The 27,090-nt window shown below is 47.3% G+C and overlaps 1 protein-coding gene across 1 annotated transcript in view; it reads right to left on the reverse strand.

The window, feature by feature from the left end:
• The window catches only part of LOC119454698 (hemicentin-1-like), an 88,963-nt gene extending 62,689 nt beyond the window's left edge, over nucleotides 1-26,274 (reverse strand). Inside the window, exons 1-2 of the mRNA XM_049666843.1 lie at nucleotides 26,070-26,274; nucleotides 9,989-10,282 (exon numbers count right to left, since the gene is read on the reverse strand). Of these exons, the coding sequence (XP_049522800.1) occupies nucleotides 9,989-10,282; nucleotides 26,070-26,274 (499 nt within the window). The remainder of the gene's footprint in view (nucleotides 1-9,988; nucleotides 10,283-26,069) is intronic.
• Nucleotides 26,275-27,090: the final 816 nt, after the last annotated feature.

Genomic DNA, 27,090 nt, shown 5'->3' on the forward strand with positions numbered 1-27,090 from the left:
GCTTCACTAAAGGAATCACATGCTTGAATATGTACATTTGTTGCCGGAAGAACATTTAGGTAGCGTTCGTTGTTTCATTGTGTGATTCCGTAGAGAACAGAGTCGTTATCCAGTAGATCTGTATCCATGTCGAAGCACTCTCCTGCAGCGGTTACCAGGGGAGGGGGCAGCAGGAGAAGAGAAAGATTGTTCTTCCCGAGCATTGCACCCCAGCATCTTGACCTCCAGACCTCTCAAAACATTCGCGCGACAGCATGTGCCGGCAGCGGGAGACAAACGGAACAGCGCCGCGAGACTCTTCGCTTTCGCAAAATGGGTGCCACTGTGCCGTAATCTGGCCAGCCCGTTTGGATTCGCTTGGCTTCACTGTATAGAACGAGGGCTTTTATTTTGATGTTCCAGATGACGCAGCAGGTGTGCGTGTGTTGGCGTACGTTGGAACAGCAACGTACTAAATGCCCTGTTGTGACACGCGCTGCATGTTCTGCAAAGCGATTGCGCGCTGCGTACGTATCGTCAGGCCGCAGTACTAAAAGTCTCTATTGTTACGAAGGCATGTCTGCAACGGAGCACTGCATTGCAAACTCAGCACGCTATCTTCACCACACCCGAACTGTAGGCCAGCATGCTGCCGGCCAGCCAAGCTATAGCAAGCGATGCACTCCGGTGTAGCGGCTTCGGTGTGAGTAGGACATAGGCCGCGCCAAAGCGCGTGCCGAACGTGATCGGGCACGCTTACTGTATGACTGTACGAGCGCCCACTTATCGCCGACGTAGCGGAATTGCGCCGCGCGCCCGCGCTACGTTGATACGCACTGAGGTACCACGCTGTGCTAACAGACGCGTCTGTTTGTAGCCAATATACTGCAAAACAAAATGTTTCTCGCCTGCTAATGAATAAAATTTTTGTATACAGATGTATTTTGCTTCTCAAGCTAAAACACGATCTTAAATAGTAATACGTATGACCACTACATTTTATTACTATTAGTTTCTCTGCGTGGTCTCTAACTGGTGTCGCGCACACCGATAAAAAAAACTATGGGAACAGTGGCATGCGCTTCAAGAGGCAACAAGATGCCATCCCACCGCATTGTCCGACTGGGCCCCCGATTCTCGGCGCGTCCGCGGGACCTGTTCAACGCACTGCTCGTTCCGAAAGCAAAGCAGGAATTTGCTTTCTGCCATCTCTTCAAATACATTTCGCGCCTCCAACCACTCTGCTTCCTCCTCGAGCAACGCCAACGAAACAACCGAAGCTCCCATCGCAAGCGCAATTTTCACGAATGTTACTATGGATTGGATTCCAACGTGCCATTCCGTAGCCGTAGCCGCCGTTTCTGGATCCAATCTAATTCACCAGATGTCTCGTAGCGAGTGCGTGATTCCTGCAACCAAACCAACCGTTCCATTCTAAAAGTGGTTACAAGATAGCCAGGTCCAGGATAGCCCAAATATGTCTGAAGTCGGCTGAGAAGACTTTTAATCTTTACTCATTGGGAGGTGGCGCTTCACGGTATGAAGTGGAGAGACACGGCTACTTTTTTCTTCTTTTTCGTAACCTACCTCTCGCGCTTTGCCGCTGGCTTCGTTAAGATTTTTTTTCCTCGGTGATAGTTCACAGGTAAACGGAACGGCGTAGCTTCAGCCAATTGTAGCAGCTAGCGGCGCAACTGCACTCTCAATAGGCGCAATATTCTCTGATCTAGCATTGGTGGAGTGGCTATGAGGTAGAACGTCCAAGTGACCACTGTGGGACCAGAATTCGAATCCACTCATGGCACTGAGCGCCTTTTATTTCTTCATAAACTTCTCGCATAAACTTCTCATAAGCTTCTCGGGTTCCTGTGATACGTACTGTCGCCAGCGGCGGACACCAAAGGACTAGGGTAGGGAGTTCATGAGAGCACCGTAAAAAAAAACTGCATTTAGCGTTTTGCTATGCGGCCAGTACTCTAACGATTTCCAGTATGGTTGGCCAATTCGCATTTCGGTAGTATACGTGCAGAAAACTCGCTAGTGGCTTCTGATTGTCACTGGGCGTTACTAGTGCCAACGTCTTACGAGAGTTCTAAAAGCAACGATTTCACGAAGTAGGGATATCAACAAATGGCGCCCATATAGCAGCCGCGAGCTAGAAACCGGCTCGGTTTCTATTTAAAAAAAAAGAACAAAGCGGTGTTTTTTTAGTTATTAACCAATCACATCATTCCCGCAAATGTCCGGAAAAAATACATCAGACACGCCTATACGGATGGTATCTATCACTGCCGGAATGTCGTTTCAAGTGGCGTGGCGAATGTTAGCATATCCGTGGGAGTCCATGGGAAGTGTCCAGGGCCGCTATTTTGTAGCGATGCCTTTCCGATGCGAATTCATTTTCGCGCTTTTCGCGCTTTGTCAGGGGTCAGAGCGACGGTCCGCTCACGTTATCAACGCGATCAGCCGGCCGTGAGTGGTGGATGATGACTAGTATAGAATAAAGCATAGGGCATCGCTACAAAATACCGGCCCAGCTTTGGAGGTATTTTTCCGCAGAGAACGACACTTTGCGAAAGAACTACGGTATTGGTTGGAATGTACCAGCTGAGAGTCGGCAAAAGCTTCCAACACTCCGCTTTCAGCTTGTTGCAACAGCGTGCCTAGAAACGACCAAACAATGATCAAAAATTGCGATTTTCATAACGCAGGCACAAGGGTGCTATGCAGGATGCGCCGAGTTTGGCTAAACTCGGGATCTTCACGAGCTCTGGCGACGCCCCAAGATGAAAGAACAAGACAAAGTTTGTCCGTCGGCACGCCTCCAGTTTCATTGGTTTATCTAGATTCACTCTGGGTGGCTATCATCTCTTGGGCGTTGCCATATGGGCGGTTGACAAACTGGGGCTCACGTGATAATACGGTCGGTGCATGGTCGTACCTTCTTTCACTTGTCTGTCGTTCCACCGAGTGAATTATAGGCACAAGCATGTTATCAAATAAATGTATTTAGTACCATAATATTAGTCACATTATTGTGGGTTATAAGCATTTTAATGTTTACAAGATGTGCACTGAATGCGTATTAGACTAATTTGCCGTTTAATATGTTTCGCGTTATACCGCTCGCCCTCCTCTTTCTTCCTCTGGATTGGATTGGCGTGGCTCGCTACGTGCTTGCGCGAGCATTTCAGAGTACAGATCGGTGTGCGCTGGTTTTCGCACTACGCTTTCAAGAGATCGCTCGTTGCTCCTTCTCTTTCCTCTGGATTGAATTGGTGTGGCTCGCTACCTGCTTGCGCTCCCTTTTCCGAGCACAGATTGGTGTGCGCCTCGTTTTCACATTGTGCTTTCAACAGATCTCTCGTTGCTCGCGCTAAAGGAAGGCTGCGAGACGAGTGAGCGTCTGCCAAGCGCAGTAATGGTTTGCCACGCGCTTACCGTCTAAGCACTCAAGAATGCCAGAAAGCGCTCATACAAGAAAACTACACTTTATTTTTTTTATACTTTGTGATGCACCTTCAGACGGGCTAGCGCCAAACGATAGCTTCTAACAACCGCAAGAAATGGTCTTCGCAGCGTACGTGGCGATTAATTGATTGCCACGACATCTATGCCAGGAATGACTCCAACAGCGGTGCAGTTACTCTGTCACTACCGCTGACGAGGTGGCGATTCACTTTTTGACAATAAATTTCTATTTTCTTGTGTTTGAACGCTCGTCATGGGGCCCGCAAACTTCACGCTGTGGTTGACTGTCTCCCAGAGCAGATTGAGGCTCGCCTCGTTAGCATTCACTAAATTTCGAATACAGTTCTATGCGACCCATGCGTTACTGCGAATAAAGCCCCCTGGTTGAGCATTAGCTGCAATAATGGCTTCGTATCGTCGGTCGACCTTGAAAAGTCACAGCGCTCCCGTGGTAGCGCAGACCATGCCGAAGACCCACGGTGCACGATCTTTTAACATCTCCGTAATTTTGGCGGCTCGGTGAAACGTTGTCGCCCTTCATCAGGCGGCCTCGATTGTACTTTCGCTTGCCGCGAAGAAGGCACTCGTCAAATTGCACTATCTTCCCGGGGCCCCCGAGTGGAGGTCGCGCCAGCAGCTCGTCCATCAGGACCTCACGGGTGTAGTTCTTCCAGTCGGCGATGGCGTGCTTGGATAAAGCAAACAAGTCGCTGGTCATCTCCTTCAACAGCCACACATCTACGCTATTGCTCACGCAGTACGTGAGCCAAATCACTTGCCGCCTAAAGCGGTGGACGTTTGGACGGCTGAGGTGGTCCGTGTTGGCGAAATAACTTCCTTCGCCTCTCTGCCCGTACAATGCAGCGGTACCGTGTAACTGCAAAGACTGCTTTCGGCACCTGTTGCACCGGAAGGCAGCCTGGCGTCCATTCAGAGTCTTCCCGTGCACCAATCGGCCTTCACAGGTTAGTTTGTCCGGGTTGAACCCCAGGTGCTCGCAGGTGCCCCAGTACTCCGATGACACCGCCGAACCTGGCCTGGCGCTGGGACATGGTGAACACACGGCGCTTGAAGCCGAAGAGAGCCGAATCGATCGAACGAACTCTTCCTCTGCAGCCTAGTCACACCAATCTGTGCTCCGAAAGCATAATTTGCCCGTCACGCTGTCTCCGTAGACGAGAGCTTTCGCCTAACTCGCCACACAGCCAGCGCACTGACGTATTGGAAAGGCGAAAATGACGTTGAAACTCTATGTCAGTCATGTAGGTGAACGGGTCCAGACGGTCTACTGACGCTTGCTGTCGCTGGATGCGATGACACAGGCTGCTGCTGCCGCTGCCATGTTCCCGAGTTCAACTCGGGGAGCGTTTCGCGATGTACGAGTTTGGCACGAGTTCGCTTGCCAATGAAAACCATAGGTCACGCCCTACGCGAGGCATGTAATTGTGCGCGCACCCACCACAGTTGAGCCACGCCCAACTTATTGTTCGGCAACAGCGACACGGTGCTGAGCAGAGAGGCACCAACAATCTTGACCGCCGAGATAAAACACGCACAACGCAGTGTCATCGGTGATGTACTGAGCGCCGACTATCACTGGCTTATACATACACGTATATCTTCTCGGGCTGTGATGGCCCCACAACATGGTTTCATTGCCTGGACTGTGGCGATGTAGCACACAGCAAATAATTATCGGCACGTCACTGTAGCTACTTGCAAGGTGTCGATGCGCCATGGTGGACAACGATGCTGAGGAGTGCGTAGTGTTTTCCAACGACAACGTATCGCAGCTGTCATTTGAGATGACTGATCTGTCATCGGCTATGTATCGGAGCGGTAGCGTCGCTAACACGATCAGCGTCGGGTATCGCCCGCTTTTCTAGACCCCTTACGATGACATTTCTTCATCGGAAGCACTGCACACTAAACAGTTGCAACACCTTCCTGCGTTCCAAGTCTCATTTCATAACTGCACACTAGAGCCCTCACCTGCCAAAATGCGATTTTTGTGGTGTCATTACAATATCCATCCGCGATCGCTGTTAGCACCAGAACAAACAATCCGCAAGCACTTTGGAGTGCACAACACACTCAAAATACTGCGTACATACACATAGAGGCACCTTCACTGGGCGAGCGATGAAAAGAAATTAATTGTGACGCTGCGTAGCTCGCTCTTCTTCACAATGCATCACGGAGGCTTCGCGCACAGAAGTATACATGGTAGCGTACAGCCATTTTGCAGCGATAGCCGTTGCTCCCCTCTCTATGGAGAGTCTCGTTTTTCGTTGGTAAAGCGGCGGCCTTAATAGCCTTAGTGAAGCGCCTGCGGTGAACAACCATGCCACGGCGATGCGTTGCCCTTCCTCTAATAGACAGGGAATGGTCAGATACTTGTCATGACTGACTTCGAGAATATTGTCATGACTGACTTCGCTGCAGTGGTATCGAGAATAGCACTGCAGCGCCCCTGGCGACTTGTCACTGTATGAACTCCCTCGTGCGTGCGACCCTCTAGAATGTATCCGCTTGCAAGCTGTCACCTCACTGTCGCCACTCACGGCAAAAAAGTGTAAAATCTAGTAATTCGCTCGATCTCCGTTTGTCATCAGAAATTTACAGCATTCAAAACGAAAAACCGATACTTTAAGAAATAAATTGTTCGTTATTTTATTTGTTGTATTTTAAAGTATGCGATTGAAGGAAAGCGTAGATGCAAGAATGCACAGCATGTGCCCTGTTCGCATTCGACGGAGGATAGAAAGATAATGCCCGAAAGAGGAGGCACGCCCTTGACGCGCCCGAGAAAGGCGTGGCAAGCGGCTCACGGCAAGTGTGCAGATAGACAGCGGGACAGTCATGGTATTGCTAAATTGCGATAATACGTTGATAACAACACGCGGCGCTGGCGCGTTTGGTTGCGCAGTCTTCTGTGCTTGAAACGCACCGCAGGGTGCGTGCATGTTGTCATACGCGGCTTTATCTCGACATTTCTTTTGGCCTGTTGTTCTTGCGCATTCCTTGCTATCTCCGTTCACTGACTGCCATCGAGCAAACTCGGGTAAAACTCGTGCGAACGAGAAACTCGGCACATCCTGCATAGCACCCCAAGAATCAAACAGCAAATTACATATACACATGTTAAGGCTGCCGGCAAGCCGACGCATTTGCTCCGGCCATGGCCAAGCAGTTTCACCGCACAGCGATCGAACTCGCTGATGAGGTGAATGTGTGCTCGATGGTTCGATACTGGCGCCCAGGGTGTTCTGGTTTTTCTTCTAGCTCAGCTCACTTCGCTTCTTGGTCCCACATGGTGCCCAATGTCACTGCCTGCGTCATCACAGACATTTCAAATACTAAAGCTAACTGTGCAACCCATGCAGTTTGCAGCCAAGCTGCGCTCTCTATATTGTCCTTAATTCCTGAGAATAACTTTACATTATGAACGGAAGAAACGCACTTGCACAGCAATGGAGAATCTGTCAAAATGCGGGTGTATTTTTTCATAACCATATGGCACGTTCGTCTAAACAATTTCATTAAATAATTGTTACTTATTCACAATAAATTAGCATTTGCTTCGTTCCCCGTATGCGGTAGGCTTTCTTTTTTCGTTCAGAACCATCGCTTGCTTACATTTTGTGGCGTAACACACGGAAAGGCATCGATTTTTAAAAAAAACGTTGGCCTGAAAGACGTTGGCCTAAATATAGGCACTCCAAAATTGAAAGCATAGTTATAACGCTAAAGTTTCTTAAGAATCTGTGCCATAAGTGCTATATTGATGGCACGAAACTTTAAAGAAACATGCTTTAGGCATATGCGAGAATAAAATAAGCACACTTTTTTTATGCCTCACTGGGTAAGTGCACGGCATGTCTACTTGACAAAACTAATTAGTAGAATTTAACTACTCTGCATATGACAAACGAATTGAACGACACTTTGTAAATTCCAAAGTGTGTTCGGTGAAAGCCGGAGGCCATTGCATGTGACGCCGCCGCTGTGCCATCACGTGATTGCTGAGAGAGTGTAAGGGGGAGGGGACACAGCTGTGGTGGCGCAACTGTTGCTAGGCGCCGCTGTGCCATCACGTGATTGCTGAGAGAATGTAAGGGGGAGAGGCCACAGCTGGCACCGTTCTAGGGGACGGACGGTCGGACGCCGCGAGTATGAGCCATTAAAGGCTTTCGCCTTAAAATTTATTTGCAAATATGTATGATCACCTCACGGAGCATGTTTCCGCCAAATGTGGCACATTTATTCTGAAGCACTCTCGTGGGCTGCGGCAAGCAATGTAGCTGTCATGAAATCAGCTAACGTTTCATTTTTTTAGAATGTATGTATACCGATTACGCTTTTCCAAGCTGCTAAGGCAATGAAAAGCGAATCTCAGTTTTATACAGATTCAACGCACACTATGGAACTTGTGTGAAGTGAAGCATTCGTGAAGTGGTAAATGAAATGCTATAAAAATAATGCGATGCGTACAGATGTCTTTATCGTCATCGTCTGCAACGTGTGCTTTACTTCAATTCTTATGTTTATACACCGCACAGGTCACAACTCTAATGTCAAGCAATGTTTATGTTTATGCGCTACAGTGTTCCCGAGCTATGCCGAAATGCAAACATTGTGTCCTGGCGCAAGCCCTCTGCGCAACGTCGACGTAATTATGTCACAGGGGCGAAGGCGATGTTTGATTTTATGTTTGCGGGGGGAAAAATGGTGGGGAGCAGTGCATGCAGGGAGAAGTACGACGCGAAAGGCAGCCGTAAGCTTTACTGTATGCTCGTTTCATTCCTGCATCTTTAGCCTAATAGCAACTGGGGCTCACGTACACGCCAATTGTCTCAAATAGGTAGTAGGCGTTGGCGCGAGAGTAGTATGCGCGCGATTGCGCCCTAATGGTTGGAGCATCGGGCTGTGGTGCCTTATAGGCAGCGCCGCCACTAGCTGCACTTTCCTCTGCAGAGCGAAGACGATTGATGCAGTCTATAAGAGCCCAAATGATGCGATAAGGGACGTATTTGCTTTGCACTTTAGAAGAACTTAAAGCTCGCCTGGCGATTGACAGAATCATTAATTAAAGGTGGTCGTCAAATCGGAGAGAGTGGCTATGTGGAGTTGTTGGTAGGTCATTTTCAAATGGCTGTAGCGTGCACACAAAGACACACAAACAGAAGGGACAATACTAAGCGCTATGTGTTGACTCATGTACAGACTTGAGCAGCCTTGTCTAGAACGCGGGAACGGTGGCTTCCGGGGCTCTCTGGAGCCAGCCAGCGACGTCTAACGCTAGCTGCTGGGTCTGACGTCTAACGGTCGGTGCTGGGCACGTTTGGGCCCAGCAACTACCGTTAGACGTCACTGGCTGGCTCCGGAGAGCCCCGGAAGCCGCCGTTCCCGCGTTCTAGACAAGGCTGCTCACGTCTGTACTCTCTGTGGCCATGTTTTCGTACGTGCGATCTGACCATTTGAAGCATTCGTTGAAGTAATAAAAAAAACATTCTGGGTGTTTCACGTGCCAAAACCACGATATGATTATGAGGTACGCCGTAGTGGGGTACTGCGGATTAAGTTTGACCACCTGGAGATTTTTAACGTGACCCCAATGCACGGGACACAAGCGTTTTTGCATTTCGCCCCCACCGAAATGCGGCCACCGTGGCCGGGATTTCATCCCGCTACCTCGTGCTTAGCAGCGCAACACCAAAGCCGCTAAGCCACCACGGCCACTCTCTCTCTCTGTGGCCACATGGGAAATGACCGCCATGGGAGCGGCCCAGACACCACTTTGTTTCCGTGCTCACGTTGGTTTCGACGGGAATTCAGGGCGCAGGCTCCTTTCCCAAGCGTATCACCCCTGAAGGAAGCCGAACGCCAGGCCGGGGTACGCTTGTACCCTTTTGAGCCAGTGGGTGCCCGGCGGCGGTGGGAATCGAACCCACAGCCTCCCGCAGCCGAGGCGGGTGTTCTACCACTAGGCCACGGCTGCGGGAGGCTGTGGGTTCGATTCCCACCGCCACCGGGCACCCACTGGTTCAAAAGGGTACAAGCGTACCCCGGCCTGGCGTTCGGCTTCCTTCAGGGGTGATACGCTTGGGAAAGGAGCCTGCGCCCTGAATTCCCGTCGAAACCAACGTGAGCACGGAAAAAAAGTGGTGTCTGGGCCGTTAAACTAAATAGTGGAAGAACAAGCACGTGCAGTAGCCGGCAGCCCATCAAGCAACGCGCTGTCAAAAGAAGTTGCCTCGGAAAACATCGGCTCACTAAAGACTGCGCATGCACACTTCTGAGTGTAGTGCCCCGCGCTGAGTGTGCTATATGGAGCTGCATTTGAGAATTACCAGTAACACGGAGTCGGCTGGAAGTGCGCACGGGCTCGGTGAGCCTGCGGCAGTCTGTCTGCATACTGATTCACGCGTAATGAATCACGAAAGACAAAGTTAAAATCATGCGCCGACACCAAGACACCCTCGTGCGCACTGTTTTACAGTGCACGCGACAGGCATCTTGTTGTCCAGAGGCTCACAGTGCACGTCAAGCGGCCAGACGTCGTCGATGCCGTCCTCCGGGAAACGGTCATTCAGGGCTACGCAGATGAGCCGGCGGCCGTTGTCCTGTGGCCGCGGCGTCCAGCGGAGCAAACTGGCCGTGCCGTTGGCGCCCCTCGCCAGCACCTGGGCCTCTCTCAGGGGTGTCTTCTCCAGCCGCCAGCTGATGTTGGCTGGAGGCTGGGAGCCCGTCGTCTCGCACTCGATCACGGCCTCCACGTCAGCCGACACCGGGCTGCGCGATCCTTTGATGCGCACTTGTGCCGGCTTCACTGCAACACGGAACAGGAAAATCATGAAACTTCGGTCACACACATTGGCAGAAACAAGGACGCGAATAGAGGCGCGTTTTGCATTCGCCGTGCAAGCTGTTTCCATCACCGATACTCTCTTGCTCTTAGAAGATTTCTACATCTTCAGGAGAAGTGCGCACAATGCATATTTGTTGGTTTTTATTTACTTTTCTTTTTGTTAAATTAGTTACAAGCACTGCTGGGCCTTTCCCTCTGACACTGGCTTTTGAACTAGCAACGGCGCATCATTCCTGGTGAAACGTTTGCTCACTTAAGTGGAAAAACAAGACCACCAGGCGCCACTTTGATGGGTGTTGAGTTTTCTCTGTATTTGCCAACTACGTCGGCCGAGTTCGCGCTTTTTGCCAGAGCAGACAAACTGACGAACAAGCAGGGGCGGATCCAGGTTTTTTCTGAGGGGGGGGTCAGCTTCTTTCAATTATGATGATGATGATGATAGTTGCCTTTCTCATTTACCGAAATTCACCGTTTCTGCTCATGATAAACCCACGTTTTATACGGCAAGAGCAACACCTGTAGCCCACCGTGGTGGCTCAGTGATCAGCTCAGGCGTTGGGCTGCTGAGCACGAGATTGCGGGATCGAATCCCGGCCGCGGCGGCCGCATTTCGATGGAGGCGAAATGCAAAAACGCCCGTGTGCTTGCGTTGTAGTGCACGTTAAAGAACCCCAGGTGGTCCAAATTAATCCGAAGCCTTCCACTACGGCGTGCATCATAATAAGAACTGGTTTCGGCACGTAAAACCCCAGAAAGAGGAAGAAGACCTGTAGCGAAGCCAGGGCCGGTATTTTGTAGCGATGCCTTTAATGTCATAATGCCTTTTCGCGCTTATCGCGCTTGGTCAGTGGTCAAAGCGACGGTCCGCTCGCGTTATCAACATTGATATTGTAAGGGGACCGTCGCTCTGACCACTGACAAAGCGCGATAAGCGCGAAAAGGCATTATCACTTTAAAGGCATCGCTAAAAAATAGCGGCCCAGGTATCGTTTTCTCCGAGCATATAGGAAAAGGACGTTACCCAATATAGCCATGTGCTTGGCGGCTGTGCCTGATAATGCAGGGTGTTCAAAATTAAGCTTTATGCTTTTCTTAAAATTAGGCACTGGGAGGCACGCGAAGACCACCTGTGCAAATAAGTTATGTGGCCAAGGGGGCACAAAGTGAGATGATAATTATCGCTGTCAGCAGCTCAATTAACTAAAATTGAACAATTACTTTTGGCCGACTGCAGTGAGTGGATATGTTTATATTGAAAACTTAGAGGCAGTCGTGTTTCTACACAGTATCAGTCGCAAGAATTATTCTAGCGTGTTCGTTCTCCGAGATATCCGATTCCAAATTCGACGCAAGAGCGGTTTATGCATTGCGTTGCTGTTGAAAGGAGGCATTTTTAACATCTTCAGGGCATTGACATCTTGATGGGTGAAGTGTTTTCATGAGATTTGTGCATGACAACACCAAACTTAAAGCGGCAGTATGAAATATTCGTTAGCATAGCTAAAGAGGTTTCTGTTGTTAATGGTGCAGTTGTCGCTCTTGATTTCAATAAAACTTACAATACTTGGAAATAAGCAGTCACTTTATTTGCGTAACCCAGGCAAGGACCATGCCCGGTCGTCTAGTCACCATTACGCACGCGCACTGTCCTCCGGCTTCTCCGCTCGCGCCATTATCTCGGCATGGCAGCTGCCGCCATCTTTACAGGCTGCGTGGTCGCGTGTTACGACAGCGGTTACGGATTCTTCGATTTTTTTTTCGCCAGCCGTGAGGGGAAGGGGGACAGTTATTATCTTTGCCTCCGCCCCGTTGTCAGACTAAACGCCGCACGCAACAGCCGCGTCACATCAGGCAGGAGCTTTGCGCCGTACCTCTCTTGCATGCGTAATCATGCGAACGACAATAAAAATTTGGAGTTTGATATCTCGGAGCACAGACATGCTAGAAGAATTCTTTGGAGTGAAACTGTGTAGAAACATGACTGCCTCTAACTTTTGAATACAAACATACACACTTACTGCAGTCAATAAAAAGTTCATTATTCAATTTCAGTTAATTCGGCTGCTGACAGCGACAATTATCATCTCACTTTGTGTCCCCCTGGCCACATAACTCATTTGCGCAGGTGGCCTTCACGTGCCTCCCAGTGCCTAATTTAAAAAAAAAACATAAAGCTTAATATTGAACACCCGGTATGTCTAGCCTGTATTGTTTCTGAAAATAAAATTTTGTATGATGTGTTGCAGGTTCGTTATAAATGCGTAAGCACGGGTCCGTCTTTGGAGTTCTGTTGGGACACCTCGATTTCCTTAAGGAGATTCTTTGTGTTCGGCTGAGATACCTTCGTTTGCATTGGAGCTCCAACGCGGAAACCACTACGCTGGTGGTTTACGATATGCGAATCACCGCGTATTAAGACTCACAACGCCATATACAAGAAGACCGATGTGGCGTAGTAGCCGAGAGCGCGAGCCAGCGTCTTCATGTTTTGTTTCCCACGCGACGTCATCCTTTTACACAAGGCGCGCATCTGCACCACGCGACGCCATCCTAGGCCAGCGCGCTGCCGTTGGCCGCTGACGTCACGCTACCCCACTTCGCAGCCGCTGCTCGAGGCTTCGCCCCGCTCCGCGAGAACGCACACTTAGACAAACGGATCCGGCGGCTTTGAGCCTCCTATGCTTAATGTACGGCAATAAAACTGCGAAGTTACAATGAAAAACTTGTAGCGTACGAACGGTACTGTGCTCGTGCTGGATATTGTCAACGTGTAACTGTGATCGCTGTGATAACTGTGAGTGCTACAGTTAAAAAAAGTTGCCTATGCGTAGTTCTTAGTTTAGCGGTTAGTTGTTATTATTTATATATGAACACTTCAGAAAGAGATCTCTTTCATTGAGCAGGTTGGTCGCGGAACCAATGACAGCCATTGAGGCAACCGATGACACCACAAGGGGGAACTAAGTTGATCAGGTGCGAAGGCGCTGGCGCGGACGTCGGCGTGCTTGGCAAAAGGGACGTCCCCTCGTTCATTCGACGCCACCGACGAGACGAGTAAGGCACGGCCGGCGCCAGGAGGTCCAAGGCGTTCATGAGAAAAAATAACTACGGCAACTTGGCGACACCACAACCGTACAGAAAACAGCTAAGCTTGTGAGCGAGCTAGCTTTACTTCTACATGGCTGATATCACTGGTACTCGCGAAAAATACTTTTCAAGAATGCTGGTGGCCATATATATATATATATATATATATATATATATATATATATTTGCAACAGGGCATTCCCCCTGTCAGCGAGGGGGCGATGCAGAAATTTGAGGGGGGGGGGGGGGGTCAGGACATCCGGACATCCCCCCTGGATCCGCGCCTGCGAACAAGTATGCGATGCATGCGACATCGCAGCGATACGAAGATGCAAGAAATTTCCCTTGACAAATTTTGTTTAGCTGCTGCGAAACCATTTAAGACAGTAACTCTTTGAGCGTCTGGTCATGAAGGACGCCCAGTGATATAGGCCTTTTCATAACGTCCTTGCTTTTCCTTACTATTCTGCGTACCATTCAACATTGCAATTAAGATGTATACATGAGTGATTGCGTTTTAAAGAAACCTTGATTTTTATCGGTGTTTTGTTGTAATTTTTTTGGTTGCAGACTAGAATGGTCAGCATTAGGGGATGAGTAATGCGCATACGAAAGTGCAGGCAACATGTTCTACGCTAAATAAAGCTTGCAACTAAGTAGTTATGTTTTCTCTATTCTATAAAGCATGAGGCATACCCCATGCTTTATAGAATAGAGAAACGTCACTTATCGGTATCGTACATTGGGCGCACATTAAAGAAACCCAGGTAGTAAACATTAATTCGGAGTCCTCCACTATGGCGTGCCTCATCACCACATCTTTTAAAAAATTACTGTTGGCTTTTGCGTTTCTACGTGGGCCTGCACTTTTTTTTTCTTCAAATTAATAAATACCGGATCTGAAGAACCACTTCCTTTATATATATATATATATATATATATATATATAATACAACAAAAATAAAGAAAGGAAATGAAGTGAATGATAATGAATGTAGATTTATTTATTATTTTTCATTTTTGACACCCTCAATCATCGAGGTATTGCAGGGGGAGTGGGTGACAATATATAAACATAGAAAAGAACAGAATGAAACGTGCAGCATTATATAGTATTAGCGACAAATTGTAAATCAGAAATGAAAAAAAGCAAAAAAAAGCAAAAAAAAAAAAAAAACGGCAGGCATCGCGACACGTGTAAAAAGAAAAAGAAATGAGTGGGGAGGTGAGATACATGATGCGCTTGATCAAAGGAAAACAAACTGGAAGCATTTCTTGAGGACACATATCAAATTCGCTGCCGCTCAGAAAAACCACAATGACCTTCATGGCTTAACAAGCAGAACATTTTGAGCTAAAAGAAGACTTTGAGAAAAAACCAAGTTGTTGATTCGCGCCATAGATGCAGCCGTTGACTGTCTCTCTCACGAAACACAAAACACGAGATCAATATTATTCAGCACTGTGCAGTTCTCACAATCAGTGTCAGAATTAGCTGGCGAAGGTGTTGAATAAAGACCACGCAAAGTCTAACTCCATAGAGAAAGCTTGCGTGGCTTCTCCAAATGTTGTGTGTTGTGCGAAATGCAAATTATGGATGAAGTAGGTGCAATCGGCGACGACGTTGATCTGGCTGGGTCCAGTAACCTGCTGTAGTGACGCGCACGACGTGATGTAACATATCGGTAGCATCTGGTCCCGAAAATTGGATTGAAATGGAAGCAGAATTGGGGAGCCCTCACTTTACCCCTGTGTCAACGAGCTCATTTCCATGCGCACAATCAGGATATATACCTCAGAAGAAATGTGGGCGTCCCTTTGACCTAACACGTTCCTCCTCGTCGACTAGGTCTGCCACTCCTCTGCTTATTTATTCAACACTGATCTCGTGCCGAGCGCTACCTCATTGCACATGTGAACACATGGCCCCCATATCAGGCCTGGTTAATCCCCAGTGCGGTGATGTTATATGCTTTGAACAATTTTCTGGACCTGATCTATAATGTCATTGTTGGATTTAGAAATGCTATTCCAGACGACTGACGCGTATTCGAGTTGAGGAAAACAGATTGTTGTGTACAACTTGCGGAACGGTGTAAGAGAATTGAATTCCCTCGATAGTCTGCAAACAGAGCCAAGAGAGCGCACACCCCGTATTGCATATCCCGCACTGAGCAGGCAAGTGTAAGGTTTTATCAGAAAGGGCACCGAGATCATTGATCTCACAGACCTTACACCAGGGTTCAGAATCTACAAAATAACAAAAAGAAATGATTGCTGTTTTGCATTTGAAAGTCACGACTTTAGTCTTAGCAGCATTTAAAGTGAAGTTATCTTTGCACCATGCAGAAAAAAAAACAGGTCAGACTACAGGATGCGACAGTCTTCAATGGCATGAATTCCCTTAAAAATATTGATCTCATCGGTAAATAGAACGAAAGAAGAATTCCGAATAACGGAAAGAACGTCATAAATCAAAATTAAGAAAAGGAGTGGTCCTAATACTGGTCGCTGAGGGACGCTGCTAATTGTCGTGTAAAAAGACGACGTTTGCCCATTGATGTTAACATAACATGATCTATGAAGAAGATAACTGCTCAAGAGACTGCATGACAATTGACGAGTCAACAACAACAACAAAAAAAAGCGCGTAAGCTTGATCAGAATCAGTAAGTGGCTGACTACATCATAAGCTTTGCTGAGGTCACGGTAAATGGTGTCAGCTTGCCCCCTTTGAAGTACCAGCCGGAGCGGAGATCTGTTTCATGAATGAATTAATAAACTCTTATTTCCCTTTTTAAGAAAGGGGAGGGGCCTACATGTGTGTGTCATGAAACTTGCCAGATTTGTGATAGTAGAGTGACCGGTGAGAAATCTATGCTGATTTCCGAATCAATGAGTTCTTCACAGTAGAAGACAGTATGTTGTGAAGAGCAAGCTCAAAATCCTTAGACGTCGCACAGAGAAGAGAAATCGGCCAATAATTCGAGACATTGGTTTAAATACAGCAAAAACACGACCAGTTTTCAGCATGTGAAAGCAAGTGGAAGCATTCAAAGAGTTATTAAATGTAGATGTCAATACTGTGGTAAATATACTGCCGTAATCTCTTACAATTGCGGAGGGAATGCTGCAGGACCACAGGATAAGGGAGGCTTCAAGCTCTTAAGGCCTTCGCTGATCAGCTTTTCATCAAACAGCACAGCACTAGATGTAGGAACCGTGAAGGCTGCTGAGTGATACCAGAGTTGAAAACTGAAGCTTTATATAAGGATGAGTAATTGGCACCAAACCTTGAGCAACTGCTTGGACTTGTACTCCACTAGAGTCGAGCAGGCGAAAACAATCTTCACGTTTACTAGAGCGCTTGCGAATATACTTCCAAAATTCCGCCGGTATGTGGGAGGCGCTCTTCTACAAGAATGCAAAAAATGAGTAATACAATATATAATAATAATATTATTAATAATAAATAATAATAACTACAGGCATCATCATCAATCTTTATTTTGTTTGCCTAGCAAAAATCACAGGTCTAAATACTCGCGCCCAAAGAAACAAAAACAACAATCATAAAATGGTCAATGAACTACGACTAAAAGATACATGACAATAGACTGTAAAACAAGAAGATCCTGATAAACAAGCACATAATAAGGAACAATCAATCAATAAAACTAAATCGCATACTTTATACAATAAACACACATGCGAAAGGAGGGAGAAAGTATGAGAAGATAGGAGTGGAGTCAGCTAAAAGAAGGCTCCTGACAAAGTGCGAAGCTCGGAATAGAAGGAAGGCAACATGTTGTGAAGGTGAAGAACATGGCCATTATATAAACTTTCCGTATTGTCGAGAGGTGAGTGTCTACTGAAAAAGGCAGAAACGTGGAAGGGCTTGTGTTTCCCTGGTAGTCTTCTGCGGAACGCGCAGTGAAGCAGAAACTAGTATATTCTTGTATGCAATAATTCTATGATAATTTGATACAAAAAGAGAATACATCTGCAGCTACGTAACAGTAGCGGAGGATGTTTATTCAAACTTCAAAAGGTTCTTGGTGCACGAGGGCAGAAAATTATGTTTATATACAGTCATGAACTTTTTTTTTCTGCACACGCTAAATTAATATGCTATTTGAATTGCTCATGCCATTCCACACCACTGAGGCGTATTCAAGTAATGGAAGACATGTGGATGCGAACCATTTGAGGAAGGCAAGTGGGGTATGGAAGTAACTTGTAAGCCAGCAGACGGAACGGAGTGCACGCAGACCTCGTGATGATAGGCGCTTATAGAGTGGCCGGAGAAGAAATTACTATAAATAAAGCACACCGAGATCGCTTATTTCAACAAACCTGTTCAATACTGTATAATCATCACAAGGGAAGACAATATTATGGGTTTTACGCGAATATGACATAATCCTTGTTTTGAATTAGTTTAAAGCAAGCCTGTTTCATTGGAATCATTCGGAAAATTAGAATGGGTCGGATTGCAAAGCATGGCAGTGCTCATTACTGGGTATCTAAACTTTTGATATCATTGGCGTAGAGGAGAAAGGAAGACTTCTGGATTGCTGAAGAAATGTCATTGGCGAAAATTAAGAAGAGAAGAGGACCTAAGACGGAACACTCGGACACACCACTAGATATCTCATAGACAAAGATTTATCATTGACGCTCATGAAACAGCACCTATTGAGAAAATAGCTGCGTAGCAGATCTATAGAATAGCAGCTTCAACACCACAATGTGCAAGCTTCTCGAGCAGTAGGGGCTGATAGACTACGTCAAAGGCTTTCCTGAGGTGGCCGTAAATAGCGTCAACTTGCACCGTTTGCGTAACGCGTGTGGAACCTGCATCATAAAGCTGACAGTATTGGTGGTAATTAATGATAATGATAATATTAATAATATTAATTTTAATAATAACAATCATCATCACCATCATCATACCCCGAGCAACTAGCGAAGGCAGTATCAATAAACATAGTGAAGCAAAGCAACGTGCGAAGGGTTCCGGAAGCAAAGATTGCAAAGGCGCACGAAAGCTGATATTCGCAGGCAAAGAGAAATAGAAACACCATAGAAGCACACACACAAAAAAGAGAAACGAAAAGAGATGTCGACAAAGTACATGTTTTATATGAGTCTGCGCTTATCCCACTCCGTGGCGGTCGCCGTGTTCTTTGTGTTTGCAGCACGCTCGGACGACAAAGGGCACAAACGAACAAAACACACAAAATCTTACATAGCGCAGTCACGCTTATTAATCTCTCTTCGTATCCACCGGTGAAAAAGTTTTGATTGAAGCACTGCCTTCAAGCTACGACGAAAGCACTGACGAATGAGCGAACGGAGCGCATGCGTGATGTTCTCCTTGGCCGTCGACCTCTGTGCTGCGTAGAATGAACTACCGGGCGAATCTGTACAGGAGGATGATACCGCCATCAAACGACGACCGGCAGTATGTTGTAACGTAACGGCGTCTGATATGCGGTCTCGTTAGAAATGGTAGCTCGGACGAGAACGTCGAGCCATTTATTTTTCTCGCTAATTCTTCTTTTTTTTTTCTTTATGCCAGCATGTGTGTCGGCGGGTATATGCAGGCACGAGTAATCATATTCGCTTCGCGATGCCATGCAGAGCCACGCAAGAAGAGTCATTCGCAGGCTAGTAGAATGTGAAATGCCTAAAGAATTACGAGTAAAAAATATTTTTTCCTTGCTTAGTGCCAGAGAGATAAGTCAGAACCCCTAGGATTGTGAAATTACCATATTAGAACCATAAAAACAACAAAAATAATAAGAACACGTAATAAGAATCTTTGCCTGCTTGGGCGCCGGCGTGCGCGCCGGCGCTTCCATTTTAATGCGGGGCTGCCGAAATATCCGGAAAAGGCTTTCCCCGTATAGATGAACCGTATTCATGACGGTCTTCCAGCCGTTCAGAACACTATATTTGCTTATGAGTACTTTATGAGTGCTCTTGCTCGTGCAAGCGCACCGCCTTTTTCTCGCAACGAAAATTTATGAGGACTCTGACGGAAACTGCGATAGCGCCGCTTTACCTTTCAGGGGTTCTGTGAACGCGTCCGCCGTGAACATTTTGTGTTTGTAGACGCAAAGCGATATAATGTTTAACTATGTATGTCACTGAATGTACTTTGTTTTATATAATTTCAAATGAACAACAGCAATAAGAGAGAGAGAGAGAAACTGAGAGAAAGCTACTTTGTACACACCGTAATCCGAGAGAGTATACGTTTTTTGCTGAAATCATATTAGCCGCTTTCACCAAGCGATATAAAATAAAAGCTAAGCCACCACAATGATCTGGCTGCTAAGATAATAAAAAAAATGTTTTGCTAAATTTCGAACGTTTTCTTTTTTTCTTTTAGAAGGCGGCCACAATTACCGCCGATCCCACGAAAACACAGTGACGCCTGGTGTGCCGGAAGTGTTGAGGTTTTGTGCTTGTCCCTGTACATTAACAAAAATACGTGATTGCGTCGAGGGAACTCTTTTTTAATTATTAGTTCAGGAGAGCGTTTTTCATCGCCGCCTTTCCAATATTGTCCTTGAAAAGGCGATATAAATTAGAATCCTTTGTGTTTCCAAACATGCCGTTCCTTCGGTGGTGCTTTATTGTACTGCCGCGTTTCGAATTTTGATTGGAAAAATAAATATGTAAGTATAAAACTTAGCTCGCTGTGACATCCTTTCTATACGACTGCAATTCTCACTGCTTTAGTCATTGTGAAAGCGAAGCGGCCTCTTTGAAAGGTTCGTAACTAAGCTGTGTTATAAGTGATTTATTTTGATTAAGTTTTATTTTGTTCCGGGACGCAAAATGACGTGAATATCAGTTAAACCCAAGGACACTGTAATAGTTCCTTGTTTCTGGAGAACAAACTTTTTCAAGCACCGAAACAATTGCTTTATTACGCTCTGCGAAAGTTCTCTCTTTTTCTTAACAAGAGAAGAAAAAAGCTTTCACCATTCACCAGCTTAGGCACGATGGGAAACTCAATTCTCGCTCACGTTCTCTCGCGCTTTGCTCGGTTTTTCTAATGGCGGCAGTTTCTTGCATGCACAAGCCGCGACGCAGGCATTTGCGTGAAACGAAGGGAAGAATACTCCATGGTTTGAAAAGTTACGTGCCGCAAAATCACGGCCGCGTGAGCAACAAACAGAACAACAGAAACAGCGACACTGTACGGAAAAGTAGCACAGTGGCGATAAAAAAGATAGAAAAAGAAAAAAAGTACTGCGCATGCTGTGGAGAAAACAGCGGAACCCATCGTTCATGGACAGGTGCGCGTACGCGGTCTATGAGCGATGGGTCGATAAGACATCGGTTCAAGCATACAATATTTATGAAGGATAATCGGTATACATGCTACCGCAAATGTTGATGCGGTACGCCTGGACCATAAGAAGCAATTCATCATTCCTGTGTCTAAATCATCATCATCACCACCACCACCACCATCATCATCGTCACCACTAGCCTGTTGTTCGTCCTCTGCTGGATGAAGGCCTCTCCAAGGGATCTCCAATTATCCATACCTTGGGCTAGCTTAGTCCAACTTGCCACCGCAAATTTCCTAATTTCATCACACCACATAAGCTTCTGCCGTCCTCGACTGAGCTTCCCTTCTCTTAGAACCCATTCTGTGACTCTAATTTTCCTCCAGTTATCTACGCATTACACCGTGTCTAAATCACGGTGGTCTAAATATAACTTCAAAATTGGGAGTACGCTCGCATTCGCTACCACGCGACTAAAGGTAAGACGGCGCTCCAGTTAATCTCTAACGACCAGTTAATCTCTGACTGAGGCAACGACCTGTCAACCATATATACAAGAGCGACCACATTAAAAAGTAATTTAATGAGTTACTCCAATTCAGCCCTCAACTAACTTAAAAGACTATAGAAGAATCGAAAGCTGTATATGGGCGAGTTGTCTCACACGGGCGCTTCTTCGCCTCACTTTTCAAAGCGTGAATGCTTACCAACTCGCTCAGCTTACTGTCGTTACGAGGTTGCCACGTTTCGAGCAATCTCAAGAGCGCATGGACTTCGAGCGTCACTTCTGTCACGCACGGGGATAGCTACTGTTTCTCCCTTAAATTGAATTACTAAATGATGACGACGGTGACAACGATGTTATAACAATATTAATAACCAATCAATCAATAATTTATTTACCGTGCCCGGAAACAACCTAAGGTTTAAGTGCTGGCGCAGGCATACGCTATGAAAAAACAAAACAAAAAAAAAGCTGCAGGGGAATATAAGTAAAAATAAAACGACCAATAAAAAAAAAACAACTTCGGAAAGTAGAGTGTATACATACATTAGAGCACTGCACGGGCTCGGGCTTACCCGAAAGCCCGAGCCCGGCCCGGCCCGAGGGCCGGGCCGGGCCGGGTAGCACAGTTTTTTCACGGGCTCGGGCCGGGCTCGGGCACGGCGTGTGCTTTTTGACTCGGGCCCGGGCCGGGCTCGGGTTTTTTGACGCGGGCCCGGGCCGGGCTCGGGCTTTCTGGTGGTGTGCATGTAACGTGCAGCGAGTTTTTCTCGGGTGTCTCAACTCTGAAAAACATTATTTTTCGGTCTCGGGCCGGGTTCGGGCCGGTTTCGAGTCGGGCTCGGGCCGGGCTCGGGCCTAAGGTAAAGGGGTGGCGGGCCGGGCCGGGCGGGTAACGTAGATTATTTCCGGACCCGGGCCGGGCCCGGGTCTCGCCATAAAAGTTTTGATCGGGCTCGGGCGGGCCGCCCAACGTAAAAACGGGCCCGGGCCGGGCCCGGGCTGAAAAAATCGGCCCGTGCAGTGCTCTAACATACATGCCGCAAGGTGAAGTTCAGCAATGTGTGAAGCTATGACAGCCGCGGCAGCCGCATTTCGATGGAGGTGAAATGCAAAAACGCCTTTCTGCTGGCGTTGTAGTGCACGTTAAAAAACCCCAGGAGGTCAAAATTATTCCGGGGCCCTCCACCACGGCGTGCCTCATAATCAGAACTGATTTTATCAGATAAACCCAAGAAGGAAGAAGAAGCTATATGGCACAAAAACGCAAAGCTCGGAAAAGTACAATGACAGCGAGTTGTGAAAAATATCAAGATCATAAAAGTGGGTGGCATAAAGACTGTATTCTGTGGATAGTTGAGTGTTGGTGATGACAGGCAGGAACATAGAAATGTCTATCTTGCGCGGAATACGAAACATGATATAACTGGGGAGTTCGGGGCGCGTGAGGATACCGTGAAGGAGTTTAAAGAGAAACAGTAGGTCAGCATGATTACGTCGGCATTGAAGTAAGGACAATGACAATGATCCAACAGTGCTGGAACAAGGTCCAGTGTCCATGTTAGCAAGCGGGGATGTTATATGCTTAGAAACTTTTTCTGGACCCGATCTATAATGTCACTGTTGGATCTAGAAATGCCATTCCAGACGACCGACGCGCATTTCAGTTGAGGAAGATTGATTGCTGTGTACAACTTGGCGGAACGTGGTAGAAAAATTGAAATAGCTCTAGAGTCTGCAAACAGAGCCAAGAGAGCGCATATCCCGCATTGCCACACGTTTAGTGTGAGCAGAAAAGTGTAACGTTGTATAAAAAAGTACACAGACATCATTGATCTCACGGACCTCACACAATGATACAGAATCTACAGAATAAGAAAAAGAAATGGTTGCTATCGTGCGCGCGAAAGTCAGCATTCAAGGTGAGCACCATAAAGAAAAAGAACACAGGTCAGACTGCAGGATGCGACAGTCATCAACAGTATGAATTTCCTTTAAAATCTTGATGTCATCGGCTTATAGAAGGAACGAAGAATTCCGAATAGCGGAAAAAACGTCATTATAAAACTTTTTAAAAGGATGGTCGACTCTAATACCGATACTTGAGACGTCGCTAGTTGCCACGTAAAAAGAAGACATTTGACCATTGACGTTAACACAACATGATCAATTAAGAAGATAACTGCGCAATAGACTGCCAATTAACGAGCAAGCACCAAAGCGCGTAAGCTTGATCAGAACCAGTGAGTGGCTGACTACGTCAAAAACATTGCTAAGGTCACTGTGAACGATGTCAACTTGCCCCTTTCAAGTACCGGCGCGGACATCTGCGTCATGAAACTTGCAAGATTTGTGATAGTGGTGCGGCCGGTGAGAAATCCATGCTGATTCGGAATCAATGATTTGTTCAGATTAAAAAACAATATGTTGTGAAGAGCAAGCTCAAAAACCTTAGACGTGGCACATAGCACAGAAGTCGGGTGATAATTCGACACATCCGTTTTACAGCCAGGCTTAAAAAGGAATAACACGAGCCGTTTTCCAAATGGGAGGGAAAGCGAAAATATTCAAAGAATATTAAGTATAGATGTCAATACTGGCACAAATATACTGCCGTTAACTTTTACAATGGCGGGAGAAATGCCACCAGGACCGCGGGATAGGGAAGGCTTCAAGCACTTAAGGCATTCTCTGATGAGTTTTTTTTTTTTTCAGACAAACCGCACTAGATGTAGGAACCGGCATGTACTGCTGACTGACGCCAGCGTTGAAACCTGAAGCTTTATATAAGGATGAGAAATTGGCAACAAAACATTCTAAGACTGCTTTGACTTCTATTCTGCTTCTATTCGTCAATTCTACTGCCGTCGAGCCGGCTAAAATACTCCTCACATTTACTAGAGCGTTTGCTGATATACTTCCAAAATATTGCTGGCAGGTTTCAGGTGATTTTTTGAATATAATAATAATAATAATAATAATAATAATAATAATAATAATAATAATAATAATAATAATAATAATAATAATAATAATAATAATAATAATAATAATACATTTCCAAGGGCATGGCACTTTGTTCTATATGCCGTAAGGACTATTAGTGGGTTAAGTGAAGGGGAAGGGGCTTGACGCTTTACAGTAACCCGATTAGTCCGGCTTCCAGGTCGAAGACCCTCAGGCATCGGAAGACTTGTCTGCCTGGGGTGTAATCATCCCCTCTTTGTGAGGGGATGCACGGCCGCATTGTTTCTTCCTGGTATTTTGGAAGCCCCGGCACTGCCAGAGCTAATGGCAGACTGTCGGTGGTCGTCCTGTATTGCAGGTCGTGCAGTTGGCGATGGTGTTAGCTTCTGCTGCATTTCCATCATCTTCTTTGGTGAGAGTCTCCCTTACCTTTTTGGAGATGTATGCTCGCCACTTGCATTCGATGTATCCAGCTAGGCTGAAGCCAAATCGTGTTTTGTGTACCGATTGTACGATCCGCGGTGCAATCCCCTGGGTAGTATATGACGGTTCTCGGATATCATCGAGCGTAGAATCTGTTTTGCTGTTTCTTGAATTTTGTAGCGATAGATACATTACGCCAGGTTTTCGCCTCTTCGCCGTCGCCGCACTTTGAGCCAAGGCTGTACTGTGAAGTCACACCACGGCCCTCGATTCTCCAGCAACTCGGCTCGTCCATCACACCCTAGATAGCACAAGGCCTGTTCACTCCTATCCATGACGTCATGCTACCTGGCCCGACTGCCACAGAATCTAATGGGGACGCTCCTGAGTAAGCAGAGGTGATTCCCTATATAGTCCCTATATAGTAAAAGTACCGCCATCTACTCTTTCCTCCACCGTCTCCTCTCCTAAAGCGCTTGTTCTTTTCTTTACTTTTGCTTGCGAAAGCAAGTCGACGGTGGCGCCCATAGAAAGTCCTCGTTGAAGCTTTCAAGCCGGGTCCGCGCCGCGGCCGCCGCCAGCGACTGCGGCTGCGCAGAGTGACTTTCAACATGGCTCTAAGGCGGAAAAAAAAGAAAATATAAAGAAGTGAAAGCACGCGCTATCATCGTCCAATCGAAGATACAGGAGAGAGAGAGAAGTGGCCTTGATCAAAGGATGGCGGTACTTTTCCTATATAGGGATTTTAGCCGATGGGCGCTTGCTGCACCCTCTGTATGACGTCACACCGCGCGCTCCGAAGCTGTGACAACGGGGAGCATAGGAGAGGAGAGCTCGCGTCACCGCAGACATAGTCGAGGCCGCAGTGTGGATGGTGTCTAACAGTGTGGATGGTGGTGTCTAAGCCTAAGCGCAGCCGGGGGTCTGTAGCTATCGCTACTCGACTAGGTTTAACCTAAGCTAAACGAGAGCCAATTTTTTCCCACCGCTTGGTCGTAATCCTTGTACGGCGCAGCTGTAACCATGGCAGGCAGAGGACGTGCTCGAGTGGGTACACCTGGCCCAACCTACCGCCTGTATACTGCGCATGCGCCGACAGTGAACGTGTTTTCCGCGTTCGTGCTGGAGAAACGCGGGTGGCGTCGGCAGCAGCTCGGCAGCAGCTCGGAGACACTGCGCGCAACCGGTTTCCGCCGCCGCGCCGAGATCTACGCATGCGCCGTGATAACGATTGCATCTGCGCATGCGCTGACCTTGAGGCAACAGCTATTAAAGCGTGTGCGCGGCGGCGCTCGATCAGTAGAAGCCATGGGACGTCCAAAGAAAGTTCGTACTCCCGAAGAAGAGGCCGCACTTCGCGATAAATTCCGGGAAAAGCTGGGGAACACTTGGTAGTGCTTAGCCTAGCCCAAAAGCCAGGACTAGCTAGGTGCCCAACAGCTTCGCATTGCACCTCCAATGCTAAAGAGACACTCTTGCGCGTAGCGGATGTCTTGAAGTTCAATCTCCTTCATGCTTGGCGGGCTGCCATCCGCTATTGTCATCACAGACGTAAGGTTCGTCGCAGTGTCAACAGCAGCCACTGCAGCCCTGAGCGTCGTCTGGTCCCCCCCGGCGTCTTTGTACATGGTGTTGTCACCGCTGTTCAGCGTAGACATTGTTACAACGCTGGGACAACACGCGACCCTGGCACGTTTACGGGTGCCGACAACCTGGACGTCGAAGATTGGCTCAGGCTGTACGAGCGTGTCAAGAGAAAATGACAGGTTGGATCAGACCCTTATGTTAGCCAATGTGATCTTCTACTTGAAAGGCACGGCAAGGGTCTGGTTTCAGACACACGAAGAGGAGCTAACGAGTTGGGAGCAATGCAAGAAAAAGCTCGTCGACCTTTTGGAAGGACAGTTGGACGACAACGAGCCGCGAAGAAGGAACTTGGAAGTCACGCCCCGACGTCAACGGAGTCATACGTGACGTATATTCAAGACGTTCTTGCCCTTTGCCGCAAAGTGGACGAGCGAATGCCGGAAGATGAAAAGGTGAATCATGTGCTGAAGGGCACAGCTGACGACGCCTTTAACCTTCTCGCGTACAAGAACTGCTCGAGCATCGACCACATCATAAGTGAATGCAAACGTTTGGAAGAAGCTAAAGGCCGTCGAATTGTCCATCAGTATACATACCCGTCTTCCAAATACAGCCGCTACATCATCGTGCGAAGACCATTCCGTGCCTCACCCGACCGCGTCCGAGAACATTGTGCGCATCGTTCGCCGAGAGATAGAGGCCGCATCACCGGTTAACTCCCAGACGGGGGTTAATTCCACGTGACGTCATGCATGTTGGCCGCCTTAAACACTACCAGTCTTCGTCCACATAAGACACACCGGGACCGTGCTTCCACGCCGGAGGGCCATATGTTACAACGCTGGGAAAAAGGTGGAGGAAGGAGGGCGCGAGCTGGTGTCAAAAGA

This window comes from Dermacentor silvarum, chromosome 1, assembly GCF_013339745.2.
Source record: "Dermacentor silvarum isolate Dsil-2018 chromosome 1, BIME_Dsil_1.4, whole genome shotgun sequence".
Lineage (NCBI taxonomy): Eukaryota > Metazoa > Arthropoda > Arachnida > Ixodida > Ixodidae > Dermacentor > Dermacentor silvarum.